Source organism: Nipponia nippon, unplaced genomic scaffold, assembly GCF_047370975.1.
Source record: "Nipponia nippon isolate SJK-2023a ecotype South Korea unplaced genomic scaffold, ASM4737097v1 scaffold_7, whole genome shotgun sequence".
Classification (NCBI taxonomy): domain Eukaryota; kingdom Metazoa; phylum Chordata; class Aves; order Pelecaniformes; family Threskiornithidae; genus Nipponia; species Nipponia nippon.
Window position 1 is genome coordinate 18,458,387 of NW_028262391.1, and position 27,635 is coordinate 18,486,021.

A 27,635-nucleotide genomic window follows, 5' to 3' on the forward strand; every position below is an offset into this window, starting at 1 on the left:
TGATGATATCACTTCCAAGCTGAAATGTTAACGCATGTCTTTCTATAGTCTTTGACCCTTTTGCAGCTTAAAGGTCTTTTGCTAAAACTTTATCAATTTAACTTGCTGAGCAGCTGCTGTTCACTTGCATGAAGACTCTGGAAATTCCAAACTCCTCTCGGGTCTAGTAGGTAAAACATAAATGCAGAGTCTTCCTCCTGTGACATCTAATACTGGCAGATTTGGCTTAACCTGGAAGCAACAATGCAAACCTGTTTTCCTCTAGACTGGGTTTATTTGATGTCACACTAATAACATCAATACTTGCAGTCAAAATGAGCGGGGAAGCCTGTGTTTTCTGCTGGAGTTTTACTAGCAATTTCACACTTAACACAGTAACTCAATATGAGCTTTGTGTGTTTGATTTTTACAGTTGCATTTGTTTAAAAAAACAAACAGTGGTGCTAGGCTCACAGGCTGTGTAGAAAGATAGTTGCAGCACAAATTGGAAGTAAACTTAGCATCTGTGATGTATGCTTTTCTCTAAAAGAAGCAAGGGATGTGTGTTTGAAAACAGATGTATGAACTGATGAACTGTTGTTTTTTTTCTTCCCCCCACCCCGTGTATGCACATAACCAAACTGGCCTTGTTGAAGTTGGACTAATGTGATTCTTCACTTCGTTGTCAGTAGTGATGTTGAAATAACTTTGTGCTTTGGATGACTTTCTGCTCCTGTGGATATTATAGTTCTTACTGGCTTTACTACCAGATTGAAAAGTGTTCAGTGTTATCCTCCTAATTTAAAATTACTGTTAAAATGGCACCTTCCTAATTGTAAGCATGAGCCCTTGTCTGAACTATCTCTTCCAGCACTTTCCATTGAAGGATGACTCTTTGCAGGTTTGTAAGGAAGCAATAATGATACTAAAGCTTCCCTTTGCAGCAGTAAACCAAAGAGGAGTGGGGAAGCAGATGCATTAATGAAAGCACTCTTTTCATGGCGGCAGGGGGAGGGGGTGGAAGGTATTTACTGTCACTTTCTTAACTCTCTTAAATCTACATTGTCACCATGTGTTGAAGAATTGTGCCCTTGTTGCTGAAGTTCCCAGTGATGCCATGGTATTTACTTTGAATGGGAGCAATTTGGAAGTGATATTGAGAGGCACACAAAAAGATCTTTTCTGAAAGTGGTGCAGTTGACTGTTCCTTTCAGTTGTGAGCAATGTTTCAGTATATTGGTATGGAGTAATGGAAGTGGTCCTGTGTACTAGAACTATTTAGTAGTGCTGGAATTTTTTTTTTTTTTGTGTGTGGCATGAAATGACAGTGGTGTTTATCTTTTAATCTGCATATTGTCACTCTTCTGAAATCTTTAGGAATAGCAGTATGTAAGTAGGATATCAATTTGACATAAATCACTGCTATGCTGTTACAGTTGTGGATGAAAGTATGATACTTTGACAAATTTTAAGTTTTCAGAATATCATACACACATGTTCTGCATTTGGGATTGAAGGCTAAATGGGAAATAAGAGATCCTTGTTAGCTGCATAGAGGATGTTGATATAACCAGAATCTAGAAAACAGTTTGGACTGACCTTTTTCAAATACTAAAGCAAGAAGAATGCTTTTGTTAGTTATACGGCTTTTGTTCTGAACAGGATTTGGTTTTGGACCAGTCTTGGTAATATGTTAACTGTTAACATCTTACCTGAGACTTGTGTAAAAACTAGACTTAATGTTTGAATTGGTGGGGAAGACAGGTGGAGTATTTCTGAGGAGAGAAAGTAGGGGGTTTTTTACACAGCTTATTTCATCTGTGCTATTGCTTTTTTTTTTTTTTTTTAATCTCACCTTTGACAGAAGTAAAAGGGTGTTTAGTTTTGTAGACTTCATATTTGGAAGCATTTAATACCTCACTCTCAGCTGCTGAGCAACATGACTTAGATGAAACACTTTGTTTATTAACTAACTTCAAAAGGTACGTGTTGTTTTGGTTGGTGTGTGGTTGTTTTTTTTTGTTTTTTTTTTTTTTAATATGCATGGAGTAACTCTTTGAGGACAGGTTCTAGTTGGTTCTTTATTATGGTTTTGCTAAGGAAGGCTAAGGGCTGGCAATTTCCATGAGATTGTTTATATAAACACTGCAAACTAAATGGTTGGTCACTCGTCAACTTCTGTATGTGTGTTACTCTAAACTGAGTGTCTGCCTGTGAATTAAAAATGTGTATCAGCAGACAGCTTTGCCCAGATGAGTGAAGCCTTGGAGTGGGTTATGAAACTGTCTTGGGGGGGGGGGGGCAACAAAAACACCAAAACAAAAACCCCAGAACAACACTTGAAGGTGCAGGAAGTGCTCAGTGTTTCTGGACCTGCCCCTGCTAATGGAAATGGACAAATACAAGCTCGTAAATACTTAGCTTACCATTTTTTATCATGAATGAGGAACTTAGCCTCTCAGAATACTTGTTGCTAGAATATATGTTTAAATGAAGCTTCTGAATGAATGATGCATCAATGGAAAAGAATAAAGAGCTTGTAACTGGGTAAGTTATGAGTTAAGAGCCTTGATTTATGGGCAAAAGTACAGGTAGCTTACAACCTTTAACAAGAATCAATCTTCCAGCTGCCCACCTACCTTTCATAACACTTAGTTCTCCATGTGTTACTCTCTTTTTCTAGCTTATCTGACTATTCTAATTACCTTTGTATGTAAGTTAAAAGTTAATTAGACCTTAAGCAAGCTGTCACAACCTGTCACAACCTTAATATAAATTGAGACAATGATACTTGTTAGTTGGTGTATGGTTAAAGTTCTCTTAACTTAATCTGGCAGTTGTTCCAAATTGTCAGTCTGCTTGCCATTGCATAAATGTTAGAGAAGGGGAGTTAATGTCAGGCTCCTTTCAACTGACGTGTTACAGCTGTACAGCTACTGCATGTACAGTTCCTATTGTCTTGTGTACCTTCTCTTCGCAACACATGCAAGGTGAATGATTAAACTCAAAGAATGAGAAGTGAGAGCACAGTAGGTCTTTAAAAACAAAATAAAAAAAAAATCCTCACCAGTTCTGACTCTCCATTTGTTATGTTTCTAGTGTAACCATTCTGCTCTGGCTATGAATGTTATTACTACTGATAGTTTGATGGATAAAGAAAATAAAGCAAATGCAAATAGTCTGCATGATAGAGTATTCACAATTCCCAGGATATGGTTGTGGCTTTATTGGTCCACATAAATTGGACATTGGTATGAAGTTATGTTTGTAAAACTTGTGAGAAACTGAAGGGTTTAAAGGTGGAAGGGGGGAAGCCTGGAACAAGTGGAAACTCTTCAGTGCACGATTTAAGTACTTGATATTTTGATGTATTGCTTTAGCCATATTTTAGTTGAAAAGATCTTCAGTTATTTGTGTTCTGTGAATACTTAAAGCATTAAGTTGAATCCAGTTCTAATTAAAGCAAAACAAAAATCTTTAAGGGAAAATAACCTTTTAAAATATACTTCAGAATAAATGAACCCTGATCAGTTAGCTTACATAAAAAAAAATGAGATTTCTGCCAAGTGTAAATTATGTAATAACTTCTGTTACTCCCATAATAAAAACATTTCAAGGGGAAAATTAAATTTCACGCCTTAATCTTTTGTTGGGAAAAGGAAAATCCAAATACTCAGGATTAGATGAAACATTCCCAAGTTTACCTTGATGGAGTTTGCTATTGTGAGCTAAAGATGTAACTGTTTTGTTTTGCTTGCTTTTGATAGCAAAAATTATTTCTTCTAGTATGAGAAATACAAACGAATTGCTAGAGTATGGAGAAGATGCTGTTAATTTAATCTTTTCAGACTGTTATGCTCTTAGAAAGATGAGCCACAGAAAATGTTTTGAGTATGTGCTGTCTAGGTGCATTCATCAGTTTGAGTAACTGACTAAATGAGAATACTTCGGAAGAAAACAGAGGAAGGCACGTTATTAAGAAAAACAGTCATATTACTGAAGTTTTACCATTTCAACTCTAAGCAAATTATCATGTGGTTATCACTTAAGTGATTAGACTTGGTACTTTTTTCCTACTAAGGTTTATGTTTGTGTTGAAATCCTTAAAAGGATGGTGAAACTTTCTGGTTAATAGTAGGCTTAGCTCTGACTTTGCTACTGGATTTCTGGCATTTGGTTGGAAGAAGCTATTTGAAAGCTTGTGGAACTCTTCTGCTCTTCCAGTTATTCTTTTGGCCTAAACTTTTTGATGTTTGGGGTCATGGGTTGGAGCAGGACACTTAAATTTGAAATACCATTTCTCCCCTTGCCCCATGTGATTCAAAGATCCTTGCATGGCTCAACTCAAAGGACTAGATAGCCTAGGTTAATAGCATATAAGCATATCATCAGCAGTTCTTTAATTTTGAAACATTGCTTCTTCCAGCATTAATACTAGGTTAGTTTGAGGTTTCGTAAAGGTTAGTGGTGCTTGGGGTTTCCGTATAGGTAGGATATGAGCAGTAGAGTTTTCCTGGTGACAGCAGAGTCAAAAGTGTGTTTTATCCAGGGAAGTACAAGTGAGATGTTTCTTGCCCTAGCAATTATTTACACTATGCTGTTTTAAATACTGATGAGCTGTCTTTTCTGAGTCTTGCAGATTATAATTCTCATTGGTTTTGAATGTAGATGTGGAATATGTGAAGATGTAACTTAATTCTTAAATTTTATCTATGGTATAGCATAACCTTTGTACTCCAGTCAGAGCTCATACAATAAACAGTTTTCTGCATGCAGCTGAAAGGTGCTTGGAAGACCTCTTGTAGCTTATCTATGTGAAACTCATTCCTTTCTCTAACATCACAGGTTTCCTGTCTCATCTGACTGCCTGCATCGGTAGCATACATTTCTTCATTCCTCTTACTTCACCTCTTACCAGACAGCTCTCAAGCCTTTGAACTGGTGGATCTGCAGCCAGAAAATAACTGGCAGGGTTGAGTTTTCCTACTGAGTGGAACTGATTGCATTCCCATTCTGAGTATTTGATTTTTTTAAACTGAAGAGCAAAGAGACAAACTTGTAAACACTTGTAACTGGATAAAGTCTTAATGCATGGAATCTTGAGGTTGATGAGTATGTATCTATTTCTGAGAAGAGGTCTTTGACAGGTGCTCTAGTCTTGTGCCTTACTGTGCTAGGTTAATGCTTAAGTGAATAATGCAGTAATCTTGCACGCTAGAAAAATTTGAATTTAACTGCACAGCTCAAGTGTGAGAAGAAGTTTTATTTGTTTAAAATGACTAAATAATTGTGTGCTTTACAACACAGTTACACTGGTAGTGATTTGTAACTGCACCAGGTGATTCTTTTGAAATACTGCTTTAATGTTAGGGGTTGATATGGAAAGGTTTGAAGCTGTAAACTAACATTTGAAAATGGTCCAAAAATAAATAATAATTCCACCTACAGGTTTGTATCTGTATCTTGGAATCCTGATAGCTTTCTGTTTTGACTTTCTGCTGACAGGTCACATTTAGGGCAGGCAAAACATAAGGCACATAGCCCTCCTGAGAGTAGAAAATCTATTTCAAAGACACCCAAAGTGCAGTCTAATACTACTTCTGAGCAGTCCAAGGGACACTTTTCTAAAAGGTAACTGTGCTTCATATTCATATGTTAACCAGTGTTAATCTGCGCTTCACAACTGTGTATAATATATCTAGTTATACAGAGTTCTTATAAAACGTATGACTAATAGATTTCAACTAATCTAGGTACTGCATTCAGTGGATATATTTGTGTTTCACATTCTGTTTGTGTTTTGTTTTTTTTAATTCACCAACTAAGAGCATTCCATCAGTGATGGGGAGGAAATGATTTCTGCATAACTAGTCCTGGAATACTTGCAAAATCTTTCTCCCTTTTTCCTGCTTCAGGTTGGGGGAAGATTGCCCAAGGAGTTCTGAGCAATGTCCAGTATTAATTGAAACATGTAACAGTCTAAAGTATGCCTGTGTTCAGGGTAATCATCTTGGTCATGCTTTGTCTGCTCTTCATATACTTCTGCTATATACACACTGGAATAGTTTTCTATCACGTAGAAGAGAATTTTGCCATTTTTCTGTGTGATTCGTTACCTCAGTTTCAAGATTGATGAGAAGCTATCCTTCCATTAAGAGCCTTCCTTGAACTAGAATCCAGTTATGACTAGTTATGCATTACTGAACACTCCTTACTCTCTTGTGGAACTTATATTCTCAAACATTCAGATAATAGCTTCATGGCTTGAATTTTTTTTTTTTTTTCATTTTAATCAGTTTGATATATCTATTAAAAAAAAAAATCACATGGTAAAATCTATCCAAGTCGCCTCATATCTCCTCTTTAAAAAAAGCAGTGTATTGTGCTTTTGTTTAGCAATTTATTATACTTTTCATGCTAGCAAAGATTTGCAATATGACTGTTCTCATACAAGCATGTGTTTGGTTTTTTTTTTTTCTTGTTTCAATGTAAACTTAATAATCAACAGTGTTTCTTACCTGCGGTTTCCTTATTATTAGAGAATGCTGACATTTGTCTTGCAAAACTGTTGCAACTGAGCGGTTTCTTGAGTTCAACACTAATGCTGTTCCTGCTTACTTCTACAGAGGCTGTAGTTCATCTGCTGTTTTAATACCACAACAAGAAGATCCAGAGAGAGTCAATACTTCAGAAAAGCAAAAAACGGGGCAAGTGCCTAAGAAAGACAATTCTCGAGGAGTTAAACGCAGTGCTAGTCCAGATTACAGGAGGACCAATTCTCCTAGCTCTGCTAAAAAACCCAAAGCACTTCAACACACTGAAACTTCCTTGGAAACTAACAAGCCACATACTAAATCTAAGAGAAGATACTTAGACCAAGAACAGCCGAAGTCTACACAATTGCCATCAACAAGCAAGGCTCACACCAGAAAGGGTGGAGCTGCTGGTAGCTCCCGAAGTCAGAAACGGAAAAGGACAGAGAATCTGTCTTGTATAAAGAGTGGTTCAGCAGTTGAATCAACTGGCGCTGAAGAGAAGTCAGCAAAACTCTCCAAGCTGGCTTCAAAATCGGTGACCTCAGCCAAAGCTGGGTGTAGCACCATCACTGATTCTTCTTCTTCAGCTTCCACATCCTCCTCCTCTTCTGCTGTTGCCTCTGCTTCTTCTAGTGTTCCTCAGGGTGCCAGAGTGAAACAGGGAAAGGACCAGAATAAAGCTAGACGTTCCCGTTCTGCATCCAGCCCCAGTCCAAGAAGGAGTAGCAGGGACAAAGAACCGAGTAAAACAGGTGGCTCTTCAAAGTTTGACTGGGCTGCTCGATTCAGCCCCAAAGTCAGTCTCCCTAAAACAAAACTGTCTCTACCAGGCTCTTCCAAGTCTGAGTCATCAAAACCTGGACCTTCAGGACTACAGGCTAAGCTAGCAAGTAAGTTGTTCTTTTGTGGAAGAATAAGCATGTATGTCTTAAAATCAAGTCTCCTAAACAAATGCTTCTATTGTTTTCAGGCTTCTTGGGATCTTTTTAGAGAAATTAACTTTTAGTGTGTTCTGCTGAGCTTTAAGTAAAGCTGTGACTGAAGCTATTTACAGCTAAAGCAAATTATTTAAGTACAGTCAGTGTTCTATAAGTTGGTTCTCTGTCTTGCAAGTCAATTTTAAAAATAAAATACATGCAGACTAGTTGGATGTTGTGATGGGGACATACACGTTATAAAACTCGCTTGATTATATACCTCCTGCGAGATTTTTTTTTTCTCATTTTCTTAAGCTTTGTCTCCCAAAGTGGGCATGATAAATGCTGGAAAACAAGTAGATAATATGTGGTTTCTTGTTTCAAGCCTGCTTTCCTAGTTTTTCCTTACTGTGAGAATCTCTGATGTTACTTTAAAAAGAGCAGTCTTTTAAACCTAGTGTACCTAGTGCCTGGGATGTTAGTTGCTTTATCTTTTAAATTGTTCCTACAAAATATGTCCTCTCTTTGGCGCTGAATTTGAATAGCAGGTACTGTTCTTGGACATTGTAAGTAAGAGATACAGGCTGTCTCCAAGCAGAGCACCTGCTTGCTAGTGTGCAGATATGCTTGCAGCTCTGTTGCTTTGAACAAATTTTTTTTGAAATGCATTATGCTGCCTTTGTGTGCTGTATGATTTACTTCTAGCATGTATTCTCTAAAACTTGATTTTAAGAAGTTGGATTCCTAAGCTTGCTCACTGTTGTTCCTTTCCCTAAACATGATCACAAGTAACCTGTCCCAACTAGGGCATGTCTATAGGTAATGCTAATGCAGGAAGTATGTGAAATAAACAAGAGCAACTGGATGTCTTCCTGTATAATCAAAATAGATTTAATTGACCTAACAGGCTTGTTTTGGATAACTTGCATGACTGGAGTATTGATTCTGGAATGACCTAACCTAATTGAGGAAGAATGGCATTGGGGAAGGGGAGAGGAGTTACTTTCTTTACAGCAAGGTTTTATCTACCTGGTCCATGGTTCAAGACTTACTGGGTGATGAATTCTAGAGTAAAAACTCTGAATTTGCACAGGCTGGAGTGAGGGGGGAGTGGGTAGGAACTGGGCAAGAATGGGACTGACCCACAAGTTCTTAGCTAAGTCTGTCCGTGTTACAGGCAACTTTTTAGCAATGAAGAAAAGCAACAGTAAGGAGAAAGAATTCACCTCCAGCAAGTGAACAATGAGAAGGTGAAGGCAGAGAGTAATTTATGTGACAAGTTACAAAACTTCAGCAAGGAGTGAGAAGGGGAAGGGTGGGATAGCACAATGTAAGGGGGGGAGGGGTGTTGAGTGGCTTGAAAAACAGCATTGAGAATGAGCCTAAACTGTCTCCACAAAGAATGTACTGAGAAAGCCAGCCTGACTAGCTTTAGCTCTTCCCTGACCTGGAAGTTATCTTTTGCAAAAAGATAAACTTAAGTTGAACAAAGACATTCACGTATGTGTCACAAAACCAAGTTGGCATGGACTGTAGGTATGTATGTGTGTGTATCAAAAGTCACTGGTAAGGGGCGCAAAGCGTGGTGAGAGACATTTCTAGACTCGATAGAGGTTAAAGTTACTTTCTCTAGATGGCATCCCAGTTTGGGGGGGGGGGAAGTACTAACAGGTGATATTAGGAAGTCTAAAATGTCTAATGCCTCTTTATTTTACTGTAGATTACAGCAAAACTTATTCCAAAAGTTATTATATTGACTGTCATTGATCAGGATAAGTGATTATACTGAATATCACGAAGAGTAAGAAATCAACCTAGAACAGAAGAAAAGTGGTAAACTTTATGGTATTTTCAGATAGCCTCAGCCTTTCAAATAGTGCAGTAGAGCTCTTTGACAACAGATTGAAGTGATCTTGGAATCAATAGTAACTATTATTAGCTCAGCCCTTTTTTTAAAAAGAGAAAATAACTTAGGTCTGTCATACAGCTTCACTAACTTGAAAATATTGGGACAAATTTGAAATATTTTAACAAAATACGCATTTGGATAATGCTGAGAAGTGTCAAGAAAATATTAAGAAAATAAACGTCCAGGGTAGGTTTTTAAGGAAGAATGGGTAAGTTCAAATTTATTTTCTGTAGCAAGCTAGTAGAGGATAAGGGAACAGAAATAGGTGATGTTTTACACAAACATTAACACCCCTAAAGCTTTCTAAAGCAGTAAGGCAAACAGTGATCTAGATTAAATTGTTGAGGTGTATACCCCTCTGCCTAGAAACATGTCCTTAGAAGTCATAGTAGTCCTGTGTAGAAAGTGAAAGCTCAGTAGGCTTGTATTATAGGGGTATAATATGAAACAGATGTTTGAAGAAGTTTGAAATAGGGCTTATGGAATTAGTGGGAGATAAACAGAAAACAAACATGCAGACATAACTCTGAGGAGCTGCAAAAACTTCAGGAAAAATGATGGCGGGGGAGTGGTTCTAGGAGGAAAAGTGGGAGGAGAGGGGAAGTTATTCTGGCTAACCTGTGGTCAGTCATGTCTGTATAAATGCAATGCTGTTCACTTCTGGGTATTGCAGTTCAGGAGGTACAAGAAGAATTATTAGTAGTTGTGATCTTTGAAGGAAAAACTGGAAGAGCTGAGCTGACTTACTCTACTGAAAAGAAGAATGAGGAGACACATGGTTGCCATCTTTGCAGAAGCTTTTCATATATTAGAGGGGAATACCCTGAGGTTTCTTGTCCAGTCCTCACTGGATAATTAATAAGTGTTAAATGCAGCCAAGGTGACTTTCAGACTCTTCAGCTACACAGCAGTCTGAGTAACTAAGCAGTGACATCACTGAGTAACAGCTATAGAATTAGCTGGAAGAATAAAACCAGGCTAGAATAAAGTTTTTCACCTCGGTTTTTGTAGCTACAGATTTCTTGACATGGGGGAAGAAAAAAGGCAAGTTTCTTGCTTTGCTCTCTTTATTTGTCTCTTTTCACATCCTTTTCAAGCCCTACGTTTTGTAGGGGCTTTTTAAATGTTGCGAATTGAGTCATCTCACTGATTATGTAACAATATAAAAACAAGCTTAATTATGTCTCCATTATTAGGGAAATCTCTACTGCCCTTTGTGTAGTGTCTTGTGGCCCTTAAGTAGAAAGAAGCTGGCAATGATGGCTGGGACAGTGCTGAGAGCAGGGTAACTTAGGGTGGCTGTTGCTGACTGAGAAGCCTCTACCTAATAATTTAAGATTTGGGGGCTGGAGAGGTTATCAGGATAACAAAAAGCCACATGAAGGGGAGCATGGAGCTTGAATGCTCTATAACTCCTGACTTCAAGAGATTTGGCAGAGGTGAGGGAGAAAAGAAACTGAAAATAGCTCTGAATTAGTTTATTTGGGATTGTGGGTGACAGTGCTGTCTGCGTGATGGTCGTTCAAGCCTTACAGTTGCGGACTTGGGATTGAGGAGATGACTAGCTTGGAGACGCTTGGTTTAATAGCAGTGATGGGCTGTGTGGGGCTATAATCAAGAGTTGGGGATGTCTGGGTTGGTACTGAGGGAGGGGAATGGAGGAGTATTAGAATGACGGAGGTCGTCTTGCCTTCCCCTGCCACAGCTATTTTCACCCTGTCTTTATTGTGTGAGGAGGAGAGCAGCCCAACACAGGAGCCAATGTGAAGTCTAAACTTCCAGTCCTAACAAGTAAATCTCTACTGATTATCTTTCTACTGCAAATAAAGGGCTTTCCAGGTTATGGACTGTGAAAGTTTGACTAACTTTGTTTTGGCTTGGGTAATACACTCAGAGTCAAAATAAATGAATGCAGTTACAGCTGCATTCAGAACTTGTTTCTTTCATGCAACAAAAAAAGCCTTTAAAAAAAAATGCTGACCAGTAAACACACTTAAATGTGAAGATGTTCTCAAGATTTTTTTCGTTTGACTTCTGTTAGGCTGTGCTGTTTCAGGTTTAGCCTGTTTGAGTCTATTTTCCTTCAGAGTCGTTAACAAGAGTATTTGGCATGCAAATAGGATGATGTCAGAGCATAAGCAATATATCTGTTTGCCATAAGGAAACCTATGCCTCTGCTTTCAGATGTAAACTTCAGAATTAAGTTTTTGCAGTTGCTGAATATGACCTGCTTAAACCTAATTTTCTTTTGGTTTATTGGAAGTCCATCTCTGTTCATAACTTTTACTAGCTCTTTGAAACGGATCTCTTGATGATAGCTCTGTATATTACAGAAATAGTGCTGAATAAACAACTTCTGGAGATGAATATGAAACTAATTCCTCTGAAAGCCCTTGCTGTCTGTCTATGGCAGTATGACTGGTGCTTTCCTTCATCAGGCAGTCACAGGGCATCTCTAATCCCATCTCTCTAAATGCTGGTGGTGCCCCGTGTACCAGTGAAGGCTTGGGGCTGTTAACCTGTTGCAACTCCTATAGGTACAGGACTAACTCTCAGTCCAGAGGCTGAGCTGGCAGTGTGAGCTGGCAGTCCAGACTTCACAGCTGGGGAGATAAAATTTTGACGACAATGCGAGTGAAAGCAAGAAGGTTCAGTTCTGTGCTGAAGAAATTAGCAGCCCTGAGCTTATGATATTGGGAAGACTCAAAGGATTTGCAAAAGATCCAGGTAGTAAGATTGACTTAAGAAGCCTTCTTGAACAACAAACTTTAAGGGCAGAGAGTGGCATTAAACAGCAGGAAGGGAACAAGTCGCTGCCTTTTTAGCCTTTGAAATTAATAGAGGGAGGTGGAAGCTCATACGTGCCCTGGTAAATACATCAGAGGTAGAGAAATAAAGACTTGGGAAAAGAGAAGCATGCAAAAAGATCTGACAAGTATAACATTCTTCCTGAGCGGCAGGAGAAAATGAGCTCAACTCTTCCGGGTGCTCAGGCTGTGATACATTCTGCAGCTCATCCACCAAGTGGTAACTAGGTAACTCTACATTCTCTAAAACCCTTTTACTGAGGTAATTCAGTTTAAAGAGATGGCTCAGCTAATTTAATGCCTCTTGCAGAAAAGGACAACCCATTTGACAGCTTCATTGCCCTACCGCTTCATGGTGTCTGTGCTCATCTGACCTGTGTTAAGCAAGCTTAACTCACCAAACTGGCAGAATACTAATGGAACAAGAGAATGTATCAGGTGTGCGCTTTGTGCATCTTGGGATTGGTTTGGGGACAATAAGACGTGAGTGAGCGTACCATACTGTTAAACAACAGTAAACTGTTAAGCTGGCTCTGCTGTTTTGTGAAACCTTTGCCCTTAGCAGAAATCCCACTTTGATACAATTTAAGTCAATCTTACTTCACTTACAGTGGGTGTGTGGTGTCTCATTGATAGCCTATTACTAAGCTGATACGAAGTTACTTAATATTTAGGTCTGACTACTTGAAAATTAGTACCCACAGATTTGAAGTAGTAAGTGGTGTGCTGACATAAAGAATTAAAATGTATTTGTATGTTTTTCCAGTGAACTATACTGTAACAGAGTGAATACTTAATTCTTCTAAATGTAAAGCAAAAGTACATCTCACTTAGAATTTCACCATGTTGTTATAGGTACCAAGTAGCCTGCCTTTCCATATATGTAATATGAACTCAGAGTGGTAAACACATTTTATCTGTGGAGTAATACAGTGCTATACCTAGTGCCAGTTAAAGCGTGCATTTAGAAAATGCATGCATTTACAATAGAATTGTAAAATATAACCAGCTATGAGGGGAGTTTTCACAGAATCATAGAATGGTTTGAGTTGGAAGGGACCTTAAAGGTCATCTGGTTCCAACCCCCCTGCCACAGGCAGGGACACCTTCCACTAGGCCAGGTTGCAAAAAGCCCCATCCAGCCTGGCCTTGAACGCTTCCAGGGATGAGGCATCCACAATGTCTCTGGGCAACCTGTTCCAGTGCCTCACCACCCTCATAGTGAAGAAGTTCTGCTGTATCTGTGCCCTTCTAGTACCTGAGAAGCTTAGATAGCTGTGGCATGGGATCCTGCTGCAACTGTTTCAAACTGTTTTTGTCTTGTGTCTCTACTTTATAACACACTCTTCCTCCCCCCTCCCCTTCCCCTGTGAGTGTCTTACTGTATGTAAATAGGAGTCATCGTGTATTTCTGTTGTAGCAACTTCAACTTAAATTTTTGCTTTGAAAGCATATGTAGTAAACAGGCCATGGCTTTTTTGAATATTTGAAAAAGTTACATATTTTGTTCTATATGTACAGACCATCTGAAAATTCAGGTGGCTGGCCTGCTTCAATTCAGTTCAGTGCTTGGTGGCTGTTAAATACAAAACCTTGTTGTTTTCTTAAGGTTGCCACATTTCTTGAGTCAGTAAGCCAGGTGTGTGGTAAATAAACGAATATCAGGTTAACCTTCATCTGCATTGAACTTAACTGCACACAGCATTGTGTTCCTGGGTCAAATACAGTGTTTGAAAGGACAGACTATTGACCAGGTCAATAATAGCTTTTCAGATCACTTCCCTTTTTCTGTTATCTAGTCAGAAGCTGCATAGTTATCCTTTCATCCCTCACTACCACAACTCAGCATTCCTGGAATGTTTTAGGATTAAGGAAATAGACAGGAGTCGGTTTGATAGGTACTATGCTCAAAAACATTGCACATCTAAATATGTTTTATTTCTGCTTTTTTGCCAGAGGAGGGAGCAGTGATCTAACTTTCTCATCTTTTCAAAACTACATGTGTTCTAGTATTAGTATGTCTGAATTGAATGTTATGGGGTTCTCTTTTATTTATTGTAGATGCGGGGGGGGGGGGGGGCTGAAATATAAAGCTGGCCTGATAAGGTTTTTTAATGTGTGACACTTTAATTATCAACCTTCTAGTTTGGAAGCTGTTATGGGATATTTCAGCCTGATAGTAAGCTTGCTCATCATCTGAGAATGTGGTATTGCATGGGTTTTTTGTCTTTAAGATTTACCTGGTTGTGCAGTGGCATGTGTCATCAGAACAATGGCTTCATAACCTAGAGCAAATTAATATCACTTGGGTCAGTCTTCAACAGTGCAAGTACTTCTAAATTAAAAACTTGAAAACTCCTTTTCCGCAGCTGTGGAGATATGCTTGGTTATTTGCCTCAAGGAAGACCTTATGACAGTGGTAGGGGTTGAAGGGATGTAGTTGAAATAGGAACACAAATAATACTTATGACAGATCTCAACGCTGGCAGTGCTTGACTTCTGGAGGGGAGCATGGTTTTGATTTAAGGCAGTTATTCTTAAGCCATACTAATGTGAATAAAACTGACTAAAAATTAGGATTCAGCTAGTGAAGATGATTAAGTTTATGCTGCACAGATTACTCAGAGGTGGGGGAAAACAGATGCAACCACCACTGACCTCCCCTGCCATGTAACTTTCTTTTCTCTATTTATCTAAAGCCAAAGCATCTTTTTTTTTTTAAGTGTTTTGAACATCAACATGTGGAAGTAATAAACGTGTATCCCATTATGTGATATCTGCTTAGCATGAGAAAGACTTACAAGCTCTTCTATAACTGTAGTGTGTAGGTTAGGAAAAGGTATCTAGGTAACAACTGGGAGTTTAGTATTACTTAACTCTAATGAGTAAAAGTAAATATCTGAACCTTTCTTTTACTCGTATAGCAGTCTAGTCTGAGGTAACTAAAGACTGCTGTGGGCTTATTGTGGTTCTTATGTAGAAGCTGTTCTTCTACATAGAAATTTCCTGTACACAGAAGTTTCATTTCTTTGTAGAACTGCTGTGTATTTAAAGACTGATTTACTCTCAATTCTTTACGTATTACATAGGTCTAAGAAAATCTACAAAGAAGCGCAGTGAATCACCACCTGCTGAGCTCCCCAGTTTGCGGCGGAGCACACGGCAAAAGACCACGGGCTCCTGTGCTAGCACCAGGTAAAACTTAAGATAATGAAACATGATTACTGCAGTGGGTTGATGTTAATGTCACTTTCATGCATGAAAACTGGCCTTGTCTATCTTTCACTTTGCTATTGTAGAAGTAGCTGTAGCTTTTCAGGCCTGCTGGGTTGCTCTGTACACCAGTGTCATGGATAGCGCATAGAATTTGTCACCGTCAGACCTTCAATAAGTCCCTCAGCTGTAGAGGCAGAGGAAAAGAAATATCAAAAGCCAGTATTACAAATTTGAGTAATCCTTTCCTTAGGGAGGTGTTGTTTAAGAAGATACTAAACACTGAGAGAGAATGCTAAACTACTGTCTATCATGAATGATAGAATAATTACTATTTTGAAAAATAAAGGACTTCATGGTACCACACACAAGTCTGTTTTAATAGTGTACATTGTTGAGCTGACTCAGCTTGTCAGCAGCTGCATCTGAACAATACTACAGATATCGAAGTACTTAATACACCTTCTGATGCAGGGGAAAATTAGTCCTGAAATAATAATTTTAAACAGCTGGTACATTAAATGGGAGGGGAGAGTAAATGTCCTGTGATGCAAACAATTTTTGTAGTTGCATATATTCTGAAGCTCGACTTATGAAGCCTTAACAAGCTTTATTTTTTTTTTCTTGCATCTAAACTACACTTAGTAGTTCCAGCACCACTTCTTTTCCCTCTTCCATGCCATTAAAAAAAAAGCTTCTGACGTCTGATTCTGTTGTTAAGTGTGCATTTGAATTTGACTGTTTAGTTTGTAGGCATATATAGTTGTAGTGACGATGACAGCAGTGTTTAAAAAAGCAAATTTAAAAAGGCTCGTGCCCTCAAACTTGTTCTGGCACTGAAAACCAAGTTGAAAAATCAGAGTTCTCTTTGTGCTTTCAGTAGTTCAGGACTTCCTTTAAAGATAGTTACTCTGTCATCGAACTTCTCAAATGTGTATGTGATTTGTAACTAACAGTCACTTTAATCTTGCTCATTTTGATAATTACATTTTAGTAAACTGTCTTGTCTTGAAGGGTAATGTAAGGACCTAGCTGTAATGCATTAGTATAAAAAAACCACCACAGTGGTGCGGGGCAAGGAGGGTAAAGAAGAGTTGGATAATTTTGTGAAGACTGATTCTTATGCAAATCTGTTAGTTTGTGCAACTTTGTGGTAGTGATCTACGTAAATGTTATGTGGTTTTGAGTGGTCTCACATTAATACATCTCTTGTCTTAGTTCGTAAGGTCTGAAACTTTGTTTTTTGAATCTTTAGTCGGCGAGGCTCTGGCCTGGGCAAAAGAGGAGCAGCTGAAGCTCGCCGACAGGAGAAGATGGCTGATCCTGACAACAACCAGGATGGAGTTAACTCTTCAGCTGCACGTACAGATGAGGCTCCCCAGGGAGCTGCAGGTCAGAAGAAATTCCAACTGCAACACTTTTAGTATAGTTGCTGATATAAACTTCTTTGCATTTAGAAGTAATAAAATGGGTTAAGTTCTGGGGAGAAATTTTATTATTTAAGCCGGTACAGCTGGTAAATAATTCTGGAAGGTTTTTGAGTGAGAGGGACCCTTATTTTTGAATCTGATCTCTTGGATATCTGGTACATGTTTCCATTATGCTTTTTTTTGTAGTCTCCAAACTATGTCCCATAAAGTAGACTTTAGTTTTCAGGCATCTACTTTTTTTTTAAAATGTAACTTCAGCTGATGGTACATAAATTACTGTACTGCCAACCGAAGAGACACCAAACTGTTCAGAATACAGAAGGCATGCATTACCTGTAAAAGCTCTTTTGTAACTACTCATAAATATTCTACAAGTCTTCTGTTGAAATGGCAAGCGTGCCTGTACTGGAGAAATTTGTAACCAAATTAAATATTCTTACTTGCACAGTCCTATTAAGTAGTACTTAATTTTATCATTTTATCATATGGTCCTAATCAGTAGTGAGTTCAAAGGAGCTTTCCAGCAATTATGCTGGATTGTAGAAAACTTCAAATGTTCTCTGCTTAAAGCTAGCTACATCAGTACAAAAAGTCAAAATTAACGGAAACTAAGTGCAGCATAACACTCAATTAAGAAAAGCATAAATTTTCTAAGGATACAGGTAAATCTGTCTGAAAGGTAATTTGCTGATGAGCTGTTTTTTTCTTTTTTCTTTTTTCTTTTTTTTTTTCCCATTATCTTATGTTGATACAGCCTCTCTCTTCAGCTTTTGGAAAGTATTAGACTGTAGACTGGTCTATTTAAAATGACAATTGTACAGAAGTATAATGGTGGCAATGTTAAATGCAGAGCACTCTTCTGATGGTGGACGCTTTTCCTGATGGTGGAACTGATGCGAATTTTGTAGCTTTAAAGGCACTTTAACTTGCATTAATCATTATTTTATTTCTTTAGCTTCTAGTTCTGTTGCTGGGGCTGTAGGTATGACAACCTCTGGAGAAAGTGAGTCAGATGATTCTGAGATGGGAAGACTACAAGGTATAAAAGTTGTTATTAATCTACCATTTATTTTTTTGTTTGCAGCCTATAAATAGCCATACCTACCCAAATTCTGTATTATATGTAGTGGGAAGGCTGTATTTTGTTTGTCTGTGAATGTGTTGCTTTGCTTACTGTAATTCTGAAGTATGGATTTACAAACTTTAGTTCACTAAAGATGGAAAAATTTGGAAGTAATGTCTGGAGGGGGTGGCGTAGTGTCCTTACTCATTTACATGGTATATAATACGCTACTATTGATGATTTTTCAAGAGAAAGTAGGGGGAGAAAATTGACAACTCAGTCCTCTTAAATGTGTAAGCTCAAATATGAAAATAAGTCTTTGCAAGAATGTTTTCAGTTGACAGGCCAGGTTAGGCCTGCTGTTACTCTGCTTACTTCTGGATAACTTTTTTTTTTTGTGCTTGTCATTGATACCCATGTTGCTGTAAGCTTTGACCAAACAAAATCTAAATGTTCTTAAAATGCTTGCTTTTCTGCTTGTGCTAAAGACAGGTAGAAATTCAGTTTGCATGTTCTGCAACTGTTTTAATGATTCTGCCACTACATTGCAAGGAGTTCTGAGACCATGATCTCCCTTGCAAATGACAGGTTTTGGTTAATCTGCATATTTAATGTAGAAATGAGTGCTGTGTCCCTACCAGTTCACTTGCTTATAGTCCTCAGTAAGCATAGGTGTGCATTAGGAATATTGAGCTGAATTGGTTTTTACTATTAATCATTATTGTATTGATCAGCAGTAGTCATGCTTGCTACAATAAAAATCAGAATCACCCACGTAACCTAGCTTAAGTAAGGCTACTGAAAAGTGTTCAAAAACAAAACCAAAAAACCCCTAGTATCTAGTAGAGTTCTTCCCTCTCCTGCTCATCAACAAATAAAGCTGTGAACCATTTTTTTCAGATTATTAATGCTGCTCAGTTCCTGAAAATGTGAAGATAAGCTTAACCTATTTTATGTAGTTTGAGTTCAGATTTGAAATTAGTCTGGTATATCTGCTATTCTAGATCTAGACTTAAAACAATTTAGTAGATTTCTTCTGTGAAATATATAACTCTGGAAACTCAGTGGGTGACTTTTTAAAGGGCCTCAATGCTCTGATGCATACGAAAATGAGTTATTTGTTCCCTAAAGGTTATCTTTTTGGTGTTTTTGGAAATTGAAGTAGCTGCAGTCATCTAATCCTAGCTCTTCTTTCTTAAAGTATCAAAATTCTAGTAGTCTTAAATTATAGCATCGTTGGAATTTAAGCTTTTAAAAATATGTAGAAGCTTTTGACAATGGCTGTTATCCTCTGTTTGCTTTTAGCTCTATTAGAGGCTAGGGGTCTTCCTCCTCACCTGTTTGGCCCTCTTGGTCCTCGGATGTCGCAGCTCTTCCACAGGACAATTGGAAGTGGAGCTAGTAAGCAAAGTTTGTCTAATTTGACTTAATTCTTTCCACTTCCAGACTAGTAGAATTCAGCCACTAGTAAATTCTAATATTTGTATTGGTTTCATAGTTTAATATAATATTTTACATGTTGGAGATTTGTATGTCATGATAGTGCTAGACCACTGGTCAACAATATTAATTTGCTTGCCTTCCTATAAGGAAGAGAAATTTGCTTTAGCCATTTTTCTTTTCTTTTCTTTTTTGGGGCATTTTAATGTTCCCTTCTAGGTGGGGAAGGGAGGGTTCTTGCCTTTTCACCCCTTCCTTATCTTTTTCTTTTGCATGATGGGCTGCTTAACAAAAGACCTCTCCAACCCGCTTGGGTTTTTTGCTAGCTTTAAACAAGTGCTTAAGCTAGCTTTAGAACTATTGGTAGATGTCAGTTCTAAGGTATGCTGTTTATAGTTTCAAAAGTGTCTTAGGTTTCAGACAGAAATAATTTCCTTCAGGCAGTGTGTCAGTGAGAACATGGGTCCTTAGTCTTATTCCACCATGTCTGCATTATGGAGCTGGTTAAGATATGTGCCTTCCAGTCCAAGACTGTTCGGCTTCCCAGGAGAGCCAAAGGCAGCCTGTTACACTGCCTGCCAAGAAGAGGATGGGGTCTCATGGATACTCCATGTGCTGTATTATCTAGGGGGTGTGTTGAAAAGTCCTTTGCTTTAAAAAGGTGGAGTGGTGTGGGTTCTGGCACCTGCTGTAGGTTGGCAAGATGGCTATGGTGAGCAGTGTGGTGAACTCCCTGTGCTGACCAGCTTGCACTGTAAAGACAGCCAAGAGTGAGATTTTACCTCCCTTTCCTATTCCCCCCTTTTTATGACAGGGAAAGGAAATGAAACTACAAATACAGAGGAAAACAAACTATCTCTGGTCTTCCACTTTGGCAGAAGTATAGCATAACAGTTCCCTTGAGCACTTATGTCTTCTCATATCTTCTTTCCTAATCTTTTTTCCTGGATATCTAGGTTCTAAAGCCCAACAGCTTTTACAAGGTCTCCAAGCCACTGATGAAAGTCAGCAACTACAGGCAGTGATTGAGATGTGCCAGCTGTTGGTCATGGGAAATGAAGAAACATTAGGAGGATTTCCAGTCAAGAGTGTTGTACCAGCTTTGGTAAAGATTAAATCTCATATTGCTATTGGAGGATATAATATTTCACTTAATATCTTGCTTAAATAAAATATTCTTAATTTATATTATATATTCTTAATTATATATGTATGTGTATCTGTCTGTAATTATTTAGTTTTGAGGGCATGTTTTGCTAAATTTTGATAGTCCTATTAATACTTCAATAGCTTTAATAGGTAGTGGCTCTTTTGAAGCTTTTACCAGAATTCAAAGTCCTGAGTCAAAAGCTACGATAGTGACTTGTGCCCTTTATTTATGTTGATATCTATATACTTTTTACTAAACTAACAATACTTTTTTGAAAAACAGATAACACTGCTGCAGATGGAGCACAACTTTGACATTGTAAGTGACTTGTAATGTTCACGAAATTTTTTTTTAAATAGAAAAATGTATCATCTGAACTTAAAACCAAGTATCTAATGTATTTAATAGATGAACCATGCGTGCCGGGCCTTAACATATATGATGGAAGCACTTCCCAGGTCATCTGCTGTAGTGGTAGATGCAATTCCTGTCTTCTTGGAAAAGGTAAAATGAAATCAAAATCTGAGGGGATTTTATCTTTTGTTTTAACTTTAGGATATACCATTAAGACAATGGCTGCTTTTTGTAGCTTACAAGATAATACATAATGCATGAGAAGCTTTTTTTTAAACAGGTTTACTCTTTGTTCACACCCTTACTGAAAAGCACTGTCTGATTCACTGAGAACTTTTTGTCTGATTGGTGTTGCAAAGGTACTGCGTAATTACACAAACTGGTAACTCTTGGAGTAGCTATATACCTGATCTAGCGTTAAATTTGCTAGCTTGATTACAGCTAGCAGTGCAGCTGCATTAGTATATGTGTCTTAGTACAGGTTAACTGTCCAAGTGTTAATGAAGATGATTATTTTTACAAACTGGTTTAGAAATTAATCTACAAGCTTTCTTGTTTTCTTGTAGCTGCAAGTTATTCAGTGCATTGATGTGGCAGAGCAGGCGCTTACAGCCCTGGAGATGTTATCACGCAGGCACAGTAAAGCTATTCTGCAGGCAGTAAGTAAAAAAGAAAGTACTTTTACCTCTACCAGTTCTACATCTTGGTGATCTTCTGTGAAGATGAAATAAGAAAACAAGTTTTTGTGACTTTAGCAGTACTGAGAGTGAAAATGTTTGTTTTATTATAGGGTGGGTTGGCGGACTGTTTGCTGTATCTGGAATTCTTCAGTATAAATGCACAGAGGAATGCACTAGCTATTGCTGCCAACTGCTGCCAGAGTATAACGCCTGATGAGTTTCACTTTGTGGCAGACTCTTTGCCACTGCTTACACAAAGGTTAACCCATCAGGTAAGAAGCTATTATGAAATGGAAAATTTTGACTTTGACCTGAAAGGAGTATCAAGTTGCCTCCAGATATCAACTTCTTTACTGTATATTATTTGGCCTTTGCAATGTGATAATTGCCTTAAAGTTCCTATACTGTCAAGTTGTGATACTCTTAACACCCATATGGACCTTCTGTTTTTTGTAAACATGCTGTAAGGATTCATGACACCCCTGTTAATTTTGTAAAATCAGATAAATAAGGTACTTTAACTTAGAGCATGAATAATAGTGGGTGTGTAGTCCTTACTTCTTACCCATCAGTAAGAGCAAATCCAGTACCATTACTGTTCTTTTTTCTTAACAAATGAGTTGCAAGGTTCCTTCCCACTTCAAACTTAGAAAAGCTTCAGTTTCAATTTTGTGGGTTTTTTCTGATTTGACGTTTTGGGAGGGCTTACAGCTTTTTAAAAGGAAAGTTCCTACTCTTGCACAATAGTTTGAAGTGATGAATCCTAAATCATGGGGCTCCTAAGATCTGCCTGTCCTGCCACACTGCTGTGCTCATAAGTGAGCACTCACAATGACTGTTGCACCAAAAGAGATTTGGACATACTGCTTGGTTGGCAGATCCCTGTTAAAAAGGTGAAAAAAGAGACATTATTTTGTTCCTTAACAAATGCAACTAAATGGAAGCTTCCAGGTAATGTTTTTGTATATTCTTGTGCTATTCTTAATTTTGCCAACATGTTCTTGCTGAGAGACTACTTGAATCTTTGAGGCAGCTTCACAGAAGTCAAATGTCAGCTTTAGATGGTGCTTGGCAAACAGGAAGCACCATTCTCAGCAGTAGTAGGGACAAGTACTGACTCCTGCTCTCTGAAGAGAAGCTACAGCCCACAAAAGTAAGATTTCAAGAAATTAAGTGGAATTTTTCTGGCAAAAAAAAAAAATAAAAATCTTGAGTTAGCTCTTAACAGAATAGTTGAGGTTGGAAGGGACCTCTCAGTTATCTAGTCCTAACCCCCTGCTTAAGCAAAGTCAACTAGAGCAGATTGCCTGGGACCATGTCTAGGTTTGTTTGCGCTTTTTTGTTTGTTTTTTTTTAAATCCAAGTATGGAGACTTAGCCTCTCTGGGCAACCTATTCCAGTGTTCAACCACGCTTACAGTGAAAGTGTTTTATTATGTTCAGATGAACTTTTTTGAGTGTTTCAATGAACTTTTAACTAGAGCTATTTTTAGAATAATCTTTGCTCTATTGATGTCTTTGGAGTTGCTGTCCTGGCTGCACTGCCTGATATAAAAATCAGGCTTTATGTAGTTTGTAGAACAATAGCCTTCACTCCTGCTTATTGGCTATATCTCCTGTTGCTTTGGCTTTGTAGCTCTCTTCCCTTTTGTCTCCTCCTTGTAGAATCCAAAAAGGATATTAGAGACCCATTTATTCATCTCTAAAGGTCCCTAAAGGTATTTATGTTGCAAGTGTGAGGTGTTTCCCAGGGAATATGGCATATCAGGAGGTCAGTTTAGATTGTATCAATGAATTTAAAATTCAGCGCTGTAATATTCTGTAAAATGTGATTTGACTGGCCTTTTTGGAGAAATTTTATGAATGCCTCAAAATGGCAGGATAATCTATTGCAGGTTAAAATATTTTAATTGAAACAAATGCTTAACTTTTTTAATAATAGGACAAAAAGTCTGTTGAAAGCACTTGTCTCTGTTTTGCACGGCTAGTGGACAACTTCCAGCATGAGGAGGTAAGGATATAGTTTTTTTGGGCCTGGATTTTTATTTGTGTCTTCCCTCCCTCAGCTTCTCCTAAGGGCTTACCTTTCAAAGTCAGACTAACGTTTTTAATTTTGCTGTTCCCTCCTGAAGAACTTGCTCCAGCAGGTTGCTTCCAAGGACTTGTTAACAAATATCCAGCAACTCCTGGTAGTGACACCTCCTATCCTGAGCTCAGGAATGTTCATCATGGTGGTGCGCATGTTTTCCTTAATGTGCTCCAATTGTCCTACACTTGCAGTCCAACTTATGAAGCAAAGTGAGTTCTTGCTCTTTCATATTCTGGGGGACCTATTTAAGTTAATGCCTACAGTCAATATGGAACTCTGTGCACTTGATTATACAAATATTGTGTTCTCTTGTTTTTCTCTCTTTTGCTCTGATTCCTGTGGGATACAAAGTTTAGTTAATCTTGTTGAAAGCTTTTTGTTTTTTTGTTTTCCCTGAAGGTTTTTTCTTCCCTTTCCTGTCTCTAGCTGTTGTCACTGGAGTGCTTGTCTAGTTTTGAGTCTGTATTAGCTGCACAAGTTACTCTTGTTTCAACACAAGTTGAATAATTATTTTTGTAGTCTTTACCAGGTGGGAGCAATATGTGATTTAAGGGATTTTTCTAAGGGGAAACACTAAGAAAAGTAACCGCTGTGTAGCTGTCGTAGTTCTCACTTGTTTTCTTTTCTTCTCGTAAATTTTGACTTGCCACTTCAACTGCCCTATACGTTCCCCTGTTTTCTTCTGTGCCCTGTATATTGAGTGATATTTCCCCCCTAGATGTCACTTAAAACAAACAAACAAACAAACAAATTCAACAAAACAACAACAAAAAAAACCCCCAAACCCCAGACCTGAGAACAAACACACTTACAACGTTTGAAGAGATGGCTTTTGTCTTACTGTCTACTGTCTGTTTGCTTAGGTCAGTGACTATCTCTTCTGCGTAGTGTCTAACACAAAATGGAGTCCATATTCTGATATAGGCAATCTCATAAATAATAATTTTTATAGATATTGCAGAAACGCTTCACTTCCTTCTTTGTGGAGCCTCAAATGGGAGTTGTCAAGAACAAATTGACCTTGTTCCGCGAAGTCCTCAAGAACTTTATGAGCTTACTTCTCTTATCTGGTAAGTTATGCAGCCCTAGGTTTTGAGTCTGGTTGGTATGTTAAAATCCGTAACTTCTCTAAAATGAAGGCAAGCAGTTTTCAGCTTAGATGGACTTTATTGTATACTTCTAGTAAAATACTGTTTTAATCTTCTTTACAGTGAACTGATGCCTTGCCTGCCAAAAGAGGGAATCTTTGCTGTTGATACTATGCTAAAGAAAGGAAATGCGCAAAATACAGATGGTGCAATATGGCAGTGGCGAGATGACAGGGGTCTCTGGCATCCCTATAACAGGATTGATAGTCGAATAATAGAGGTAGCAATTCCACGCCTTTGTGTGGTGATGTTTTTGTTTTTGTTTTTTTTTAATACGTGTGCGGTTGTATAGGGCGTGCTTTCTTTATGGTTTTAAAAATATCAGCCTTGTTCTTTCTGAGTAAGAAACACATGAGTTTCCTCAAACCTCCTGCTGTAATATTGCACTATTTTGGTATTCAGTAATGGGTGGACTGCTTAATCACTGTTCTTATTGCATTTCTGTCAGTCACTGTTTTTCCTACTGTGTTGCCCCTCTCATCACCTTTCCATATAGCTTCCCATTTGTTAGGGATTTCTTAACTTGAAACTCTTCCTTGTTTTTAGGCAGCTCATCAGGTTGGTGAGGATGAGATAAGCCTGTCTACACTTGGGCGTGTCTATACTATTGATTTTAACTCTATGCAGCAAATAAATGAGGATACTGGAACAGCGCGTGCCATTCAGCGAAAACCAAACCCTTTAGCCAATACAAACACTAGTAAGTACAGCTTAGTGGACACCTGGTATCTCTAGCTATGACTAACTTGTGCTAGGTTATACAGCGGTCTACTACTTAGCTAATATATTTCTTGTGGTTTCTGTGGAACATTAAACTATTCTGATTTAGATGAATGAAGACAGCTTTACAACAAAACTCAAATTGTTGAAATATATTCTTTTTAACATGTAAGCTCTCTTCCTGGGACCTGAAAATGCATTAAATTGGGGGTAGCTGGGGGTGTTCCTGGCTTGGGATTTTCTGAAACAGTTTTGTTCATACAGCTCTTCTACTTAACGAAGACTGTGTGAGGACTTCTTACTATTGTACAGAAATATATAAGAAAACTGAAGAAAAAAGATTTGACTCCTTGAAAGAGAGGAGGATTTGTACCTATATTCTTGCCATCAGTTTGAGTTCTGGTTCTTAAATTATATCTTTTCAATTCAAGAGCTAGACTAATTCAGCTTTGAAAAAAATAATCATCAGAGCAGAGATGCAAAGAACTATGCAGTGATTTGTTGTACAATTTTTCACAGGTGGACATTCAGAATTGAAGAAGGATGATGCTCGAGCACAACTAATGAAAGAGGACCCAGAACTGGCAAAATCCTTTATCAAAACATTGTTTGGTGTTCTTTATGAAGTATATAGTTCTTCAGCTGGACCTGCTGTTAGACACAAGTGCCTTAGAGCAATTCTTAGGATAATTTATTTTGCTGATGCTGAACTTCTGAAGGATGTGCTGAAAAACCATGCTGTTTCAAGGTGGGTTCATTAACCGTTGTGAATGAAACTAATTTTGAGCTCACAAATGAAACTTGTGATTACTTTTTTTGAATTGTCTTTTCCAGGGGAAAATGGTACTTTTAAATTCTTATGTATTTGTTTTCCAAAAGTTGAGGCTGGCAGCTCTTCAGGAATTTTTTGCGTCTTAGATTTTGCAGTAGGTGCCAACGCTAGGCGTTCTTATTAGACTTAGACGTTACTAGTACGCACAGCTATATAGGTAATCTAATATTACCACTTACTGTTTTCCTGATTTCTAAAACTTGCCTATAAACTCTTCTGAGGGCAAGATGACTTTTGAGGTAATACAATGTGAACAGTAACGGACTCACATAGCATTCAGCTGATAAGTTCTATTCATGAAACCTCTCCTACATGGATATAGCTTAAAGTTAGGGATCTATGTAAAAGGATGCAATTAGAAAATAAACTGACTAGTGTTTTTCAAAGGCAGTACAAAGTTCCACAACACCATGTTCTTTAAAGGAAGAAAACTCCCTCTTTTCCTTTATGCCACATGTTAAAATTTGGTAAAAGTGATTTAGGCGGGAAGAGGACTTTTTCAGTCCTTTTATTTATGTGTTTTACAAAAGCACAATGAAATTTGTTTGCTTTCAGTCTCCAGTACTATGTATGCAAGATGAACTAGCTTGATTTTACTTTTAAAAAAAAAAAACCACACCAAAAAACCAAAACAACAACATAAAATGAAAAAACAAACCTAATTCTAATAAATTATCTGTTTTAGTCATATTGCCTCCATGCTGTCAAGTCAAGACCTTAAGATAGTAGTTGGAGCTCTACAGATGGCAGAGATTTTAATGCAAAAGTTACCTGACATTTTTAGTGTTTACTTCAGAAGAGAAGGTAAATCTTGCTTGCTTTTTTTTCCTCTTAGCCTCCTTATTTAGTATTTTAAAAGCATGTGTGTGTGAAGAATTCGTATCCTTTACCCCACATTCCACTCCCCCTCCCAAGCTGTAGAAAGTTAATACTGTTCCTGAATAAAATACTGTTCCTGAATAAGAAAGGCAAATCCATGCAAGCTATCGTCATATGACTGGGGAGGAGCTGACCAAGACTCTGGGAGACAACTTGTGTTTTCTGAATCTGAAACAAGTTTGTACAGGCTTACTAGACACTAGTGAACTTATATTTAGGCTGAAGATGGCTTGCTGAAATTATGTGGGTAGTCTTATTGGACAAAACTGGTGAATCTTTGGCAGGAACTCTTTGTTATAATCTACTGGGGATTTTTGGATTTCTTCAGCTACTGTTTGTGCTGCTGTTATATGTTGTGGGGAGGTTGTGTGTTGGTTTTTTTTGGGTTTTTTTTTTGTTTTTTTTAAACTACATAGGTTAACTTTTTCAAGAAAGGGTTGAACTGCTTTTAAAACTTAGCATTGATGGGTGTGGGAGCCAATGCTGCCAT

General features: G+C 38.0%; 1 protein-coding gene across 10 annotated transcripts in view; it reads left to right on the forward strand.

Annotated features, from left to right (window-relative positions):
* The window catches only part of TRIP12 (thyroid hormone receptor interactor 12), an 82,679-nt gene that overhangs the window by 31,152 nt on the left and 23,892 nt on the right, over positions 1-27,635 (forward strand). For 6 of the 10 annotated variants that reach the window (XM_087740440.1, XM_087740439.1, XM_087740444.1 and 3 more), the window contains 18 exons: positions 5,485-5,610; positions 6,606-7,405; positions 15,238-15,343; positions 16,617-16,753; positions 17,747-17,830; positions 19,160-19,255; positions 20,251-20,399; positions 20,727-20,762; positions 20,853-20,948; positions 21,365-21,457; positions 21,589-21,750; positions 23,420-23,488; positions 23,610-23,775; positions 24,519-24,636; positions 24,778-24,934; positions 25,261-25,414; positions 25,954-26,182; positions 26,952-27,070. In XM_087740440.1, the coding sequence (XP_087596566.1) occupies positions 5,485-5,610; positions 6,606-7,405; positions 15,238-15,343; positions 16,617-16,753; positions 17,747-17,830; positions 19,160-19,255; positions 20,251-20,399; positions 20,727-20,762; positions 20,853-20,948; positions 21,365-21,457; positions 21,589-21,750; positions 23,420-23,488; positions 23,610-23,775; positions 24,519-24,636; positions 24,778-24,934; positions 25,261-25,414; positions 25,954-26,182; positions 26,952-27,070 (2,897 nt within the window). Of the gene's footprint in view, positions 1-5,484; positions 5,611-6,605; positions 7,406-12,470; positions 12,587-15,237; positions 15,344-16,616; positions 16,754-17,746; positions 17,831-19,159; positions 19,256-20,250; positions 20,400-20,726; positions 20,763-20,852; positions 20,949-21,364; positions 21,458-21,588; positions 21,751-23,419; positions 23,489-23,609; positions 23,776-24,518; positions 24,637-24,777; positions 24,935-25,260; positions 25,415-25,953; positions 26,183-26,951; positions 27,071-27,635 lie in introns of those variants that run through there. The other 4 variants (XM_087740447.1, XM_087740448.1, XM_087740445.1 and 1 more) reach the window with 3 other exon arrangements.